This window comes from Motacilla alba, chromosome 26 (genome assembly GCF_015832195.1).
Source record: "Motacilla alba alba isolate MOTALB_02 chromosome 26, Motacilla_alba_V1.0_pri, whole genome shotgun sequence".
In the NCBI taxonomy this organism is placed as follows: Eukaryota; Metazoa; Chordata; class Aves; order Passeriformes; family Motacillidae; genus Motacilla; species Motacilla alba.
In genome coordinates this window covers 5,380,716-5,394,934 of record NC_052041.1, presented here as the reverse complement: position 1 = coordinate 5,394,934, position 14,219 = coordinate 5,380,716, and the positions used below count along the sequence as shown (strand labels likewise).

General features: G+C 60.9%; 2 protein-coding genes across 2 annotated transcripts in view; one reads left to right on the top strand and one right to left on the bottom strand.

The window, feature by feature from the left end:
- The window catches only part of TRAF3IP3 (TRAF3 interacting protein 3), an 87,230-nt gene extending 77,955 nt beyond the window's left edge, over positions 1-9,275 (bottom strand). The window contains exons 1-4 of the mRNA XM_038162313.1: positions 9,145-9,275; positions 8,390-8,540; positions 4,331-4,993; positions 2,969-3,106 (exon numbers count right to left, since the gene is read on the bottom strand). Of these exons, the coding sequence (XP_038018241.1) occupies positions 2,969-3,106; positions 4,331-4,993; positions 8,390-8,540; positions 9,145-9,275 (1,083 nt within the window). The remainder of the gene's footprint in view (positions 1-2,968; positions 3,107-4,330; positions 4,994-8,389; positions 8,541-9,144) is intronic.
- Positions 4,345-14,219, top strand: part of PLXNA2 (plexin A2) — a 134,409-nt gene continuing 124,534 nt past the window's right edge. The window contains exon 1 of the mRNA XM_038162569.1: positions 4,345-4,614. The gene's annotated coding sequence lies outside the window, so the exon portion shown is untranslated. The remainder of the gene's footprint in view (positions 4,615-14,219) is intronic.

Below are 14,219 nucleotides of genomic sequence, written 5' to 3'. Positions count from 1 at the left end.
TGAACTCAGCTGTGGAGAGGCTTCTCCCCCAAGACACCCCTTCAGTGAGCTGGGGAAGGGGCAGCCGTGGAATTCAGCCAGCCCTGAGGAAATTCGGGTGTGGAGATTTTGGGAAGGCCCAGTCAGAGCCCTGGTGAAGCCCCCTTTGGGTGTCCACCCCTCCAGAGGGGACAGCTGTGTCACCACGGGCCCTGCCGCATTTGGGATCTTTGTGAAGGGTGGGCACTGCTTCATTAGAGGCCACTAATTAACTCCTCACCCCCTTTGATCCCAGCCCCGAGCTGGGGGAGCAGCCTGGCCCTGAGCACCCCTGGGAGGTTCCAGCAAAGCCAGTCCTGCCTCAGGCACTCCCCAGCAGCTGCAGGGGCCCTGCCGGGCCAGGGCAGCACAGCTGGATCGGGGCAGCACAGCTGGATCAGGACAGCACAGCTGGATCGGGGCAGCACAGCTGGATCGGGGCAGCACAGCTGGATCGGGGCAGCACAGCTGGCATGGGGAATGCTTCCAAAAGCCGTGGCTGGGTGCCCAGTGCCATGGCCTGCTCTGGGGAAGGCTCGGGCCCTGCTCTCAGCCCCTGTGCCCCGCTCTGCTGGGTGGCCCTGGGCTCACGGGACACTCCGGGGACACTGTGGAACACAGCTGTGCTCCAGAGTGGCTCCAGAGGCCACAGGGGCTCACAGCCCCCTCAGGTGACCTCTTCTTGGCCACTTTGCTTGGCTTGTGACCCAGGTGGGAGCCCATGTGCAGCCCTGGAGGGGGAAACACAAGGATGCAGCAGAATATTTGTTTAAAAAGAGGTGGGAGGGGTGTGCAGGGCTCGGGTCACGCTGAGGAGCCGAAGGAAGGAGGGGAGAAGGTGACCCTGTCACTCCTGGTATGGGCCAGCCTGGCCGATGTTTTCATGCTGTATTTGATTCTTTAACATCACCAAATATTACTGGGTTTTTTTCCAGGGTTATTTTTGTGCTCTCCTCTGTATGATCCCCTTTCTTTCAGCTCTTAGCTGTGGGAAGATGATTAAAAATGGCACATTGTCTGCACCTGGAATTCCTGCCACAGCCCCGGCACAGGCAATTGTGCTCCTGACAGTAACAAGACACTCTGGAACTCGGCATCTGGGGACTTTCTGTTCTCCTGCCCTTGCACTTAATGAAACCAGAGTTTGTTTTAGCAAGAAAAAGCCAGAGTTAATTCCAGCTCAGCTCAAACCAGGGGAACCAGTGGCAGGAGCTGGAGCTCGGGGTTCTGGGAAAATCCGAGGAGAGGAAGGGATAAGGAGCGCTAGGAAAAGAAAAATCCTTTTTATTTCCCAAGAAGACATGATGAACAGGAGAGAGAGAAAAAAAATCACTTGACAAGGCTCTTCTAAAGAGGAAGAATAGTGCAAAGTGCTGGTTAAATTCCCATTCATCCTTCACTCAGCTTCCCATATACATGTGGGTTTGACTGCTTGATACTTCCTTTCACTGTCATAAGTAATAACCGGGGGGAAACAATCATTTCTAAATAACTGCCTATGATTCTTCTATTGTAGTGATTAGTGCTGAATAATTATTAGCTGCGCCGGGTTTCCGCGGGGCTGGGCGGCAGCGGGAGCTGCCTATAGATGGTGCCTATAGACCGTGCCTATAGATGGTGCTCTTGGCCTCGCACAGCCGCTCCGCCGCCGGGACGCGCTCCCCGTGCCCGAACCCCCCCGGGAACGGGGGAAAGGCTCTTTTCCCCGCGCTGTTCCCCTGCCGGGCTTGCCTGGGAAGGGACGGCTCCGTTTCCTTGCCCCGGGAATGGCAAAGGCGCAGCACGGGCGGATTTGGGCTCCTGGCAGGGAGGCAGAGCCCGGGGCGGCGGCAAAGCCGTTCTCCGCACTCGCGGGAGCGCTGGGGGGCGGCGGGCTCCGGAGGCTCCCGATCAGCCCGGTTCGTGACCCCACGCTCCGAGGCAGAGGCGGTTATCAACGACAGACAAAGAAATCTGCGAGGCACGGGCTCCGAGCAGAGCCTGGCCTGCCCCCGGCGCTCCCCAGCCCAGCAGCGCTGGGATAACCGGCTGGAAACACCCTGAGCATGCAGGGGCACACTGAGCATCGGCGAGCCAGACAGGGCCGGGGTGCAGACACGGCCCGCAAAGAGCGGGGGAAGGGCTGCGCAGCCCCCCTGCCCTGCCCTGCCCCGGGGGCTCTGCACCGCCAGCAGCGGCGTTGCTGGCATGTGCATTGCCCCCAGGATGGGCTTGGCAGCGGGGTCTGTGGGGTTTGGCAGCGGGGTCTGTGGGGTTTGGCAGCGGGGTTTGTGGGGTTTGGCAGCGGGGTCTGTGGGGTTTTGCAATGGGGTCTGTGGGGTTTGGCAGCGGGGTCTGTGGGGTTTTGCAATGAGGTTTGTGGGGTTTTGCAATGGGGTCTGTGGGGTTTTGCAGCAGGGTCTGTGGGGTTTAGCAGCAGGGTTTGTGGGGTTTTGCAGTGGGGTTTGTGGGGTTTTGCAGCGGGGTTTGTGGGGTTTTGCAGTGGGGTTTGGATCCGTTTCTGGGAGCGTGCAGCACAGGAGCTGCGCTGGGAACAGAGTGGGAGAGAGAAAAGCTTGCTCAGGAGCCAGTGCTGCCATCCACTGAGTGCCTTCTGCCGCCTCTCCCGGGCTCAGCAGCTGCAGCTTGGGGACCTCTCCAGGCTGCCCAAGCCCTCGGCTCTGGAGCTGCAGTGAGGCCGGGGGGATCCTTTCCGTGGGGATGGGCTGTGCTGGGCAGCAGCTCTGCCCCTGCTCCCCGAGGGCTCTGCAGGGGCTGCTGAGAGGACGGAGGCACTGCTGGCATGGGAGCAGCACCCACCCACCACCCAACCTGCGGCTCTCCCCCTGGGGAGGGACGGGCAGGGCAGGGGGAAGGATGGCACCCGCGCAGTGGGATGCCAGGCATTCCCTGCTGGACTTCCCTTTAGGGGCTCCCGAATCCTGTCCAAGGGGCAACCAGCAAAACCAACCACAACGGGGTCCTTTTCCACCCAGAACAGCCCCTGCAAGGTCTGGCTAACGTGCACCAGGCAGGGAGGATGCAGCGAGGCCACTGCTGTGGCCATGGTGACAGCAGTGAGGGTGACACAGGCTGGGCTGGAGGGGAACTGTAAGAGGACATCGGGTTGGTTTAGTCACTCAGGTTTGTCGGGGAGCTGGCCCAGGATGATGGCTCTGATTTTCTCTTGTAACTGTCCTAATGTGCAACAGAAAAATGGTTTAAAAATTCCCGATGACAAGACCTGGCAAACAGCAATCCATCACGGTATTGATCCCCTCCACCAGTTGCACTGCTCGGAATCATTCCCATGGCCCTGGCTGGGTCAGGGTCAGCTGGGCCGTGGTGCTCCTGCTTTCAGGAGCACAATGTCCTGCTGTGGCACCGGGACTGCCTTTTCCTCCCCGACTCCAGCTGTTCCCAAACCCCTGTGGGCTGCTGCAGGCGACCAGTGGGGCACAGGCTGGTGGAAGATGCTCCTCCCTTTGGGTCCCCTGCAGCTTCCAGGTGTTTCTGAGGCAGCAGGAAAGGCCAGCTCGTGGCTCTGTGGCTGAAGCACTCAAGCCCAAGGAAGATTTCTCTGGTCCCCAGCAGTGGGTGGCCACAGGGCGCCCCGTCCCAGCTGGCCATGGCCACTGTGGTTGGGCTCTGGCAGCTTTTGGCAGCAGCTGTGGGGCTCGGTGGCTTCAGGGGCCTTGCAGCACATGCCCAGCTCCAGCTCTGCTGGAGGCGACCCGGCCTTGGCAGGAAACCAAGCTGCCACCCTTCCAGAGATGGGGAAACGGAGGAATGCAGAGCTCAGGTGCCGCTCCTGCTGCCACCCTTCCAGAGATGGGGAAACTGAGGAATGCAGAGCTCAGGTGCCACCCTTCCAGAGATGGGAAACTGAGGAATGGAGAGCTCAGGTGCCGCTCCTGCTGCCACCCTTCCAGAGATGGGGAAACTGAGGAATGCAGAGCTCAGGTGCCGCTCCTGCCGCCAGAGCTGGAGCCGAGGGGCGCGCAGGGGCTCAGAGCTGGGGGCAGGCCCGACAGCCCCGTTCCTCTCCCTGCAGCCCCCCCGAGGCGGGACAGCTGCGGGGGCAGCTGCGGGGCTCTCTGGGGCACAGCTGTGCCGGGGCCGGCCGCGGGAGGCTGCCCCGGGCGCTGCGGGGCTTTGTTCAGCGCGGAGCCGCTCCCCCGGCACCGGCTCGGCCGCGCTCCGCGGGACAGGGGGGCGCAGGTGAGGTGGGCAGGGGGTGCCGAGCCCCGCCGCCGGAGCGCAGGCCGCGGAAGGGTTAAGGCGGCGGCGGGGGCGGCGCGGGGGCGGGCGGGGAGCGGCGCGGGGAGCGCGCCCGGGCGCGGGGCCGGCGCGGAGCGGGGAGCGCGCCCGGGCTGGCGGCGGGCGGATGCCGGGGCGGGCGCAGCGCAGCCGAGCCGCGCTCGCCGCACTCGGGCAGCGCCCGCGGAGGCGATGAGAGGCCGGCGGGGCTGAGCCGAGCCGAGCCGCGGGAGGCGGAGGGGCTGCGGGCAGCGGCGGCCGCCCGGCCCCGGATTTCCATATTTCCATGGTGCCGGGGGCCGCCGGCATCCCCCCGCGCTGAGCCGGAGGCGGGCGGCAGCGGAGCGCCGAGGGCCGGTGAGTGGCGGCGGATGGCGAGGGGCTGCTGCCCGCCGGGGTGGGGGCTCCGCCGGGCAGCTCCCGCCGGAGGATGCGGGGAGGAGGATCGGCATCGCTGTCGCCGCGCCGCCCGCAGCCGCCCGAGCCGGGTGGCACCGGGGGCTGCGGGTGGCACCGGGGGCTGCGGAGCGCGGGGTGGTGCCCGGCGGCTCCGGCCGTGCCCGCGGAGCTGCACGGAGATGCCGGGGGTGCCTGGGGAAGGGATGGAGGAGCCCCTCCGGTTGCCCGGTTCCGGGGAATCCAGCGCCCGCTGCCTCCCCGGGCTGCTCCGCGCTCCCGTTAGACGCCGCTGCTTCCTCGCTCGTTCTGCGGCCGCTCGGTCCCGCTCAGTCACGGTCTGGAGCCAACGCAGCGGGAGAAACTCATCGCCATAAAAAGTTCCTGCTAGCAAGGAGGCGCTTTCTGGAAAACACCCCCGAATCGCGGGGGACAAGACATAAAACCCCCACTAAAACTTCCCGAAACCCGCGCGAGACCCTTTTTGGACGGTGATGAGGGGAGGGAGACCGAACGCGCTTGTGCTCCCTTGGGGGAAATCCCAGCTCCCGGCTGGGGGTGCCGCTTTCCGCAGCCCCGGAGCCCTCGGCTGGGTGTCGGTGACAGCCGGGGCTGCTCCGGGTGAGCTGTCCTCGCCGGCTGTGACCTCCGTTTAACCTGGCACGGTCAGGCATCCCCGGCTTTGTCTCCATTCACGCCATGGCCAATAGCCGCGCGTTCCTGGAGGTGAAGTGAGTGATGTTCAATTAATCTGTGTTCTAAGGGGTATCAGAAAGTCAATAGGTTAATTTTGAGCGAGGTGAATAGTAAGTGGCGGAGGGAAACAATCCCCTGCGCGTCTGCGAGCAGCAGCTGGGGCTTGGAGGTGAGGGAACGCGAAGTTCTCCGAGTGCCATGATGTGAAACCACTGCTCAAAGGCTGCTCCTGCTCTTTGCTGGGCACTTGATGCTTCACTGGTGGCTTCAGTGTGCTTGGTAGACCTGGGCTGAGCTGGGGACGTGGTCCTGCCCCTCCTGCTCTGGATGGCTTCATTGATAACGGTGACTAAAGTGAGATGAGATGACCTACTTAGAGCTGAGGGACAGACGCCTCGCAAGAATCTGTGCCATCCTCGAACAGATGTTTGGCTTTTTACCTTTAACACAGAGGTGTTAGATCCTTTAGAACTCAATGGGGCTCCTTTTTTGGGTCTTTATTGCCGTCCTTCTGCCATTTGTTGTCACTTTGAGGACCCTCCGAGCTCAAATGTGGCACTTTGGGGTGGTGCAGGGGACCAGATAAAGCAGCTTTGATTCGAGAAGCTCGGTGCGAGCAGCGAGGGACGTGACCCAGCGGTGTCACTTGTGAAATGCCTTATCAGGAGAGGCAGCCATCCCTCCCAACTCTGCCAGCCACATCCCCAGCGCTTGTCGCAAGGAGATAAAGCAACCCAATTTACTCCTCGTTGTCTTTACGGTGTTGTTTGATGTAATTAATCGTGGGGTTCCCCCCCGGCTCAGGAGCTGGTGCGGTGGAAGCAGGTAGCAGATGCTGCGTGAGACCCGCACATCACCCAGAACAGGACGGGAGCAGCTCTGGCCAGGCTCTGCCTCGCTCCCCGGCTAACCCGAGCCTGCCCTGCTCAGTCTGGGCTAACCCGAGCCTGCCCCGCTCAGTCTGGGCTAACCCGAGCATGCTCAGCTCAGTCTGTCCTAACCCGAGCCTGCCCCGCTCAGTCTGTGCTAACCCGAGCCTGCCCCGCTCAGTCTGTCCTAACCCGAGCCTGCCCTGCTCCCGCAGCACGGAGCTCAGCTGGACGCGGGAGGGAAGCCGCAGGCTCAGCCTGGCTGCGGGAGCCGGGGAAGGAAGGGCTGCCTGCCCCTGCCCTGTGCTCTTTAACTCTCCTCTGCAAATTGCATTCGGATGTGACAAATTGGCCCGCAAAGCAAAGAGGAGGTGACATTTGGAGCGGTTTGCCGGGCAGAGCCTGTGGAGTCTCGGGGAAATGTGCGATTTGCAGGCTCTTCCCGACATCTCCCGCTTGGGTTCCGCCACGAGGCTTTCCAGAACTTACTCCGGGAACTCCTGTTGCAGCTAAATGTGGCAGTCTCGAGCATGCCTGGGAAAGGTTGCCCAAAAGCTAGGGCAGATGTAGGTGCAGACTGTCTCATGCCGTGGGCAGCTGAGATGAGGAGCTGAACCGGGAGAGAAAGCAAAGCCGATATTTAGAAATTGCGTGAGCGGTGAGGAGCTGAAGGTGGGAAGCCGGGCTGGCTGCTGGGAGCCAGCGTGACGCTCTGCTGGGAGAGCGGGGACACCTTTGTTCACTAAAGGATGATCCTGGGGGAGCAGGGGCGCCTTTGCTCACTGAGGGATGCTCTCCTGGGGGTGCAAGGGGCACCTTTGCTCCCTAATGGGTGATCCTGGGAGTGCAGGGGCACCTTTGCTCACTGAGGGATGATTCTGGGGGAGCAGGGGCACCTTTGCTCACTGAGGGATGATCCCGGGGGAGCAGGGGCACCTTTGCTCACTGAGGGATGATCCCGGGGGAGCAGGGGCGCCTGTGCTGGTTTGTGGCTCTCGGAGAAGGGGCTGCACCACATCCCAACAGCAGCGTGCGCACCTGCCCCTCTCATCCCGCCTCTCCCAGCGCATCCGCGGCTGCTGGAACACGGCGGTGATCAAGCGGTTTTAATTGGCCCCTCTGCAGCCGGAACGATAAATATGTAATGGGGGAGAGTGCCCCGCTGCTCCTCGCGGCGCCGAGCCTGTCATTTCTGACGGGGCAGGGCGTGCTCGCCGCTCGCCTCCACCCCGCTCCCCCGCCTGCCTCCGGCATCCCTAAAAAGAGGGGGAGAAAAACCTGGAAAAAGATGAACCTGAGCATGCGGTGCTCCTGAGACAGGCCCCTTCACATTTCTAAACGCTCCTGATTATTCAGCTAATCTTTATTTCATGGGCCTGTTACAAGAAACACAAACGGGGGAGAAAGTAGAAGGCGGTGACACATTTAAAATACACAAGAAAAGTGCTGGCAGGAATATAATCGTTCTTCTTCCAGCGATATGAAATATTTATGGGCCTAAGTTGTGGCAAGATTCTCTGCCTCCCCTCCCACCTAACTCCGAAATGTTTTTCCCGGTGCGACGGGAACTGGGGGCACTGGTGGCGCTGCCAGCAGAGCCCTGTGCCCCCCTCGCTGTCCGCAGGGCAGGGGCACCCAGCTGGCCGGGCACAGCGTCCGTCTGTCCGTCCCCGCGCACGGGGAGGGAAGGGAGGAGCGGAGCGCTGGCCGAGCTGCCCGGCTCGAACGGGAGCGGAGCTGTTACAGTCTGTTAACTCGAAATAATTCAGCGGCGTCCCTTCGGCGAGCTGTGAAAAGCCCCCTTTGAGGTGCCCGTGTTGTGGAGGAGCCGCTGCTCCCTCGGGGCACTCTGCTATTAATTCATTAGATCTGAGGGTTTTTTTCTCTCGTCCCCCCTCTTTTCTCTTCCCCACCCCCCCCCCCCTCCCTGGCAATTCAAACAGTGATGAATGGACAAAAATCCCTCAAGGGAAACATTTTTTCACTTAGTTACAAAGATTTCATGGCTAATTAGAGTAAATGTGGTTTTTAGAGTGTTAATCTCTTAACCAGCTTGGCTGGGAGGCCACCGCCACAACAGCAAAGGGGAGGGCGGGGGGGGACCGAGGTGCTCCCAACCCCTCCGGGCCGAGCCACGGGCTCGTCTGAGGGAGCCGAAGTGTCGGTGGCACCCGGAGCATCCCTGGGGACCTCCTCAGCCGGTGCCACCTCCGTCCCGGGCAGGGCACGGGCACGGCGGAGCCCCCGGCGCTCCCGGGGAGCCGCGGCCGAAAGGCGCAGCGGGACCCGAAGGAGATGGAGGGCAGCGCTCGGAGCCGCTGTCTGCAGCGAAAACAAACGGATTTACTGCGGGGTGCTGCCGGCGGGGGCTCGGGCTGGGCTGCCCGGGCTGTGTCCCCGCGTGCTGCTGTGTCACAGGGTGGCCCTGCCACCTCCCGCAGCACCGAGGGCCGGGCACACGCAGGCCTGGCCAAAGGTGTTTTGCTGGTGGAAGTCCTCTCCTTGTGCGGCTGTGGAGGGATTTGTCCTCTTGTCTGTGCGGCGCTTCCCTTTCCCCGGTTCTCCCCATCTCAGCCGGGTTCCGGCTGCCCCTCCAGCGGGAAAATGGCAAAAGGCGCTGAGGCTGCTCCCCCCGGCAGCCCGGCCGGGCCCCACAGCCAGCACGGGCTGGGAACTGGGGTGCGATGCGGGCTTGAAATTCCTCCTGATCCCACTAGAGGGGATGCTCTGGATCCAGCTAAAATCCGAGCACAAGCCCAGCGAGGAGCGAAGCTCGCCGAGCCGCATCCTCTGCCTGCTGCCGACGGGGGCCGGGGCTCGGGGATGGAAACCTGGGCCGGAGCTGAGCGGCGCTGGAGGGGCCACGGGGGGGTGTTTGATTTCAGACTCCCCCGGTGACCCAGGGGCTGTGGCCGTGTGTCCTCACTCCGCGTCCGTGGCTCCCGGCTCCGGCAGCGCTTTCCCGAGGAAGCACAAGCTCCCCGAGCACACGAGTGCAACACGTGTCAGCCGCGGAGCCGGAGCGCTGCGAGCTCCCTGCTGGGCTGGAAATGCCATTCGGTACCGGGATGCTGCCAGGGATGGGGTGCTGGGAAAGAGGAGCCCTCCCCTCCCTATCCGAGAGAGCCCATCTCGTGTTTCTCCCGGTAATCGCAGCTTCTGTTTGGCTGAAATCGACCTGGGAGGGCGGGTGGGGGGAGTGAAAAGCGAGATAAATGTATCCGACTATGAAAATTTAATCCCGCTTTGCCTGGGCTGGAATTGCATTCAGAGCTGGAGATAAAAGGCATCAGAGCCACGTTCTGAAAAGTCCAGATGATCTCTGAAGGCACGGGGAGGGTGAGCCTGGGTGGCAGCCACCGCTGCCCCTCCTTGCCTGGCACTGCCCTGGGAGCAGCCCTGCCCTGCCCAGCTCCGTGCCAGGGGCTTGCTCAGCTCCATCTCCCCACGTGCTGAAGGAGAAGGTTCCCCTGTGGAAGTTCTGTCCTGCAGCTGACCCCGTGCTCACTCTGCACCGTGCTCTGTGCCTGCCAGTTCCCAAAAACCTCCGTGCCCAGGGATGACCCCGCTGTGCCACGGGCTCCTGCGGGCCTGGGCACCTCCTGCAGCCCAGGGGAGGCTCTGCAGAGCTCCTGCCTGTCCAGCCATTCCCAGAGGGAGCCTGGGAGCCGTGCCCAGCCCCGTGTGGGGTTGGAGCGTCCTGTCCCTGCCAGGCCCTGACTGTCTGGGGCCAGCTCCGTGCTGCGTTTGCTGTGACAGCAGCTTCCCAGGAGGGAACGTCCCCCACAGCCCTTTTCCTGCTCCAGCCCCATTTCCCCACTTCATAAAAGTGAAAGGTGACGTCTGAGTAAATATTGCCCTGACCTCTCACCTCTCCTGCTCCCCTGCTGCCTCCCCAGGGCTCCTCTGCCCTGCCCCGGGGCTGTGCCGGGAGCAGGGGGCTCGGGGGGGCTCTGGGGGGGCTCAGGGCTGGAACACAAGCCTGGTGTCTCAGGGCTGGAGCTGGACAGGAAGGGCAGGGGCCGGCCTGGCTGCCCTGAGTGCGGTCAGCGGCTGTTGGGTCAGCGTGGGGAGCGCCGTGAGCTCTGCCTGTGAGTGTGACCGCCACCAGAGCTGTCCCTCCCTGTGTCACAGCCCTGCCAGACCCTGGGGGGAGCCAGGCAGGTGCTGCTCTGGCAGGAGGCTCTGTGGGAACCCACCAGGAATAGTCCCTGTGAGCAGGAGTGCTCGGAGAGGGGGCACAGGCCGGGAGAGCTGAGTGTGGGTCCAGCCTCTGCCCCTCTGTGTGACTGGAGGGGCTGGCAGGGCTGGATCAGGGCTGGACCAGCAGCTCCCCCCTGCCCTGGGCATGGGGATCAGCAGTGGGAACGCTGGGGTGCGTGTGGGGCAGCCCCTGGGACGCAGACAGATCCAATCCCATTTTCCTGCTGAAGGGGTGGATGGGAGAGCAGGATGGCGAGGCCATTCCTGCTGCCACGGCACAGGCTGGAGCAAACTGCTCATTTTCCTTGCTCTGACAGCATTTGCACACCGGCAGTTTAACCCCCGCAGTGCCAGGCCCTGGAGCCCCATTTCCCTGGCCGGGGCAGGGCAGGAGAACAGGAAGGCCGTGGGGCAGCGCTGGCTCTGCCGCCGGCTCCTGACGCGCGCCGGAGGAAGCGCGGCCACCGCGGCCCCGTCACTCCCTGACTCAGCGTGGAAGAAGTTCCTCCTGTCATTTCCAGCCTGGGAACAGATTCCTTCGGGGAGATTTATGGGCAGTTTTTCCTCCGTGGAGGCTCTGCCACCGGCCGGTGCCCGCGGCCATCCCTCGTGCGCGCCGGTCCTGCTGCAGGGCTCCGGGCGGCCAGCGAGACGAGGGCAGAAATCTGGAGGTGTTTTCCAGGTGTTCCTGGATCTCCCTGCTTTGGTTTGTTCACCTGGGAATGAGCTTCCAAAAAGTGAGTCTGTGCTCTGAGCTTTTGAGGTTAATGCCTGGACGACACTTAGAGGAGGCTTTGAGTTGTTTGGATTTTGCGCGGTGATTTCTGGGCTCTCGGGGTTTGCCTTGGCAGGGTTTCCTTCGAGCCCAAAGTGGCCATTTCCCCTCGGGTGGGAGGCTGAGATTCTGGGAAAGCTGTGGTGACTGTGGGTGTGTTGGTGGCAGGGTTCAACCCCAGGGGATGGCTCTGAAATCAGCCTTTTCCCACTTTTTGGGGACCATTTGCACACGGCAGAGCCCAGGGGCTGGGTGCTTGCCCAGGTAGCCCAGTTTGAGGGGTTCACGTGTGGCCAGCTGGTGTGAAGGGCTTTGTTCCCCGTGGCTGGGCAGATTTATCGGTGTCAGAGCAGAGGAACGGGGAGCTGGCTGCGGAACAGGGATGTTACAGTTCAACTCCATAAAACACGCCGGCTGTCTCCTCTACTCACTCATTTGCCAAGTCCCCAAAAAGTCGCAGTGACAGGAGCAGAGGATGGAGCTCTGCCCTCATGATCATATTTCCTGTCTTTGCTGGCTTATGTCACAGCCTGGAATGTTATTTGAACAAAAAAAAGAAAAAAAAATAGCCTGCGAATTTCCTTTTGATTTTAATGGAAGTGTGAAGAGGTGGGGAGGAAAAGGGAGCGTGCCTGGAGCTTTCCTCACTGCCTGGATTATTCCTATGCTTCAAATATGCCATTTCACAGGTTTGAAATCTGCTCTGAAGTCCAAGCATAGAACTGTGGAATGGTCTGGGTTGGAAAGGACTCCAAAAGTCCCTTCCCTGGAGTGCCCAAGGCCAGGTTGGATGGGGCTCGGAGTAACCTGGGACAGTGGAAGGTGTCCCTGCCCATGGCAGGGCTTGGAACTGGATGGGATTTAAGGTCCCTTCCAACCCAAACCATTCTGTAATTCCACGATAAATCCAGAGTAAGCAAACTGGCACTAAGACCTTTTCAAAGTCCACCTTGGGAGGGGGAATCTTGTGTTTGCCTTAAACCTTCCAAAACCCCTGACTTTTTCTGCCTGCTCCTCTGGATTTCCCAGTGAATTTAACATCAGAGGCCTCATCCCTTGTGGGACTGGAGCTGGGAGGGCCAGATGGAGAACGATTCCCAGCAAGGTGCTGGGCTGGGAGGTGCTGTGGCAGGGAAGGGGCGCTGAGGGCTCTCTCTGTCCCAGCTGCGAAGGTTCCTTGCAGCTCTCGAGGAGTTAACTCCAGCAGCACTGAGGACCAGCCCTCTCCTGGAGTGCTTGTCTCCCCTGGCAGCTGAGGAGCCTCCTGGAGCAGGAATTGTGTTCAGAGGCTGCCCAGTGGTGACAGGTCCAGACTGTCTTTAAAAATCTCATGGCAACCGAGGGGCTCGGGCCAAACTCGCCGGGCTCACGGGGACAGAGAGGCAGCAGCCCCTGCCTTGTCCCCCGGGCCATAATGAGGTGCTGCTACAAGGGCTTGTGTAACTCTGCTTTTCAGGGCAGGAATTGTGTGACAGGGACAAGTTCGGGGTGACAGGGACAAGTCGGTCCCGTCGGTTCCACCAGATGAATTCCCCGGGGTCGCGGTGGCCCTGGCTCGTGCTGGGCTCAGCTCAGCAGCGCCAGAACAAACTCCCGGGGAGAAACAACAGCAGAGGCTCTTGGCAGGGCTTCCAAGGGGGTTGTATAACTTGGTTAAAAAGCAAAATAAATGAATAAAAAATAGCCCAGCCCAGGGTGCTGGGTCACGGGGAGGTTTGGCCTCGGGAGGGACCGGCTGGGTGGAATTGCAGAGGGGGTTTTTCACTCTGAGTGTGAATTCTGGATGTGCTGGATTTTAACCACTCACCGCCCCACAGGCTCGCACCAATGAGCTCTGTGTCAGTCCTGTCATTGAAATGAGATTGAATTGGCTTTTAATGAAGGAATGGTCTCCCTGGGGGTGAGTCCTGCTGGCACGGGGCTTTGGGCAGCTCACCTGCCCCAGCAGAACCTGCTCTCACACCCTCTGAGCTGCAAAGATCTATTGGAAACCAAACAATTTTGGCCTAATTTCCTTCTCCTCCCAAGATTTATAAAAAACCCCATTATTTTTATCCCAAACTGCAAAATTTTAACATGAGAAGAAGCAGAATATTGGCTCATTTGTTCATCCCTGCGAATTCCTGCTTCATTCTCTGCAAATTCCCATTATAAACATGACACTTGGGCAGATTATCTGCTTTAGCCATCGTGTTACTGAGGGGATATCACATTAATTTCCTTGTCATTGCGTTTGTTCTCATCTGTGTGGGATCATTTGGTTAAAAGTCTTGTGATCCTTAATGTGGCTCAGTTGGTCTTTGCTTCTGGCTTCGAAAAAGACAAAGGGAGCAGCGCTCAGTGCTCCTGGATTTTCCAAAATCACTGATTTTCCTCAGATCTGGGAGGTTCTTTTTGGCCAAGCATCTCAGCTGGGTGGTTTTGGTGGAAGTTCCACAGGTTTTGGGCCAGAGACAGCTCCAGTTGTTGAGTTTTGGCTTTGCCCCCCGAGCCCTCGAGCTCTGTGGGAATGTTTTGGGGATCTGGAGGAGCAGTCTGTGGTTGCAAAGGGGGGATTTGTAAAACTGGACCAGCTGAGAGTGGTGCACTGGCTCTCGTGAGTTGTTTTGTTGTGTTTCTGGAGGAACCTCCTTCTGTGATGTGTCCTTGGCTTTGCCTAAGCAGCCCTGCCACAAATCCGGCCGTGGCTTCTCTCCCTGTGGGACCCTCTGTGCATTTTATGGAGGTTTTGTGCTCAGCTCTTGTCCCCCCGTGGTGCTGTGTCCCCTCGGGGGCGATGGGGTGCCCGTGACCCCCGTGCTGCTCCATCCAGAGCAGCGCCCTGGGGATCTGGGGACAGCTGGCACGGGGCTGGGACACCTCCCTGGGGCAGAGCTGAATCCAAGGGTGCCCGGGGCAGGCAGGCTGGCTGCCTCCCTGTGAAATATGGCCTCACACGTCCCTGAAGGATTTATTGTTTTCCGGCAGGGCTGGAGCCTGTCCCACAGGCTGGAGCTGGAGGAAGTGACTCAGTTGCTCTGCAG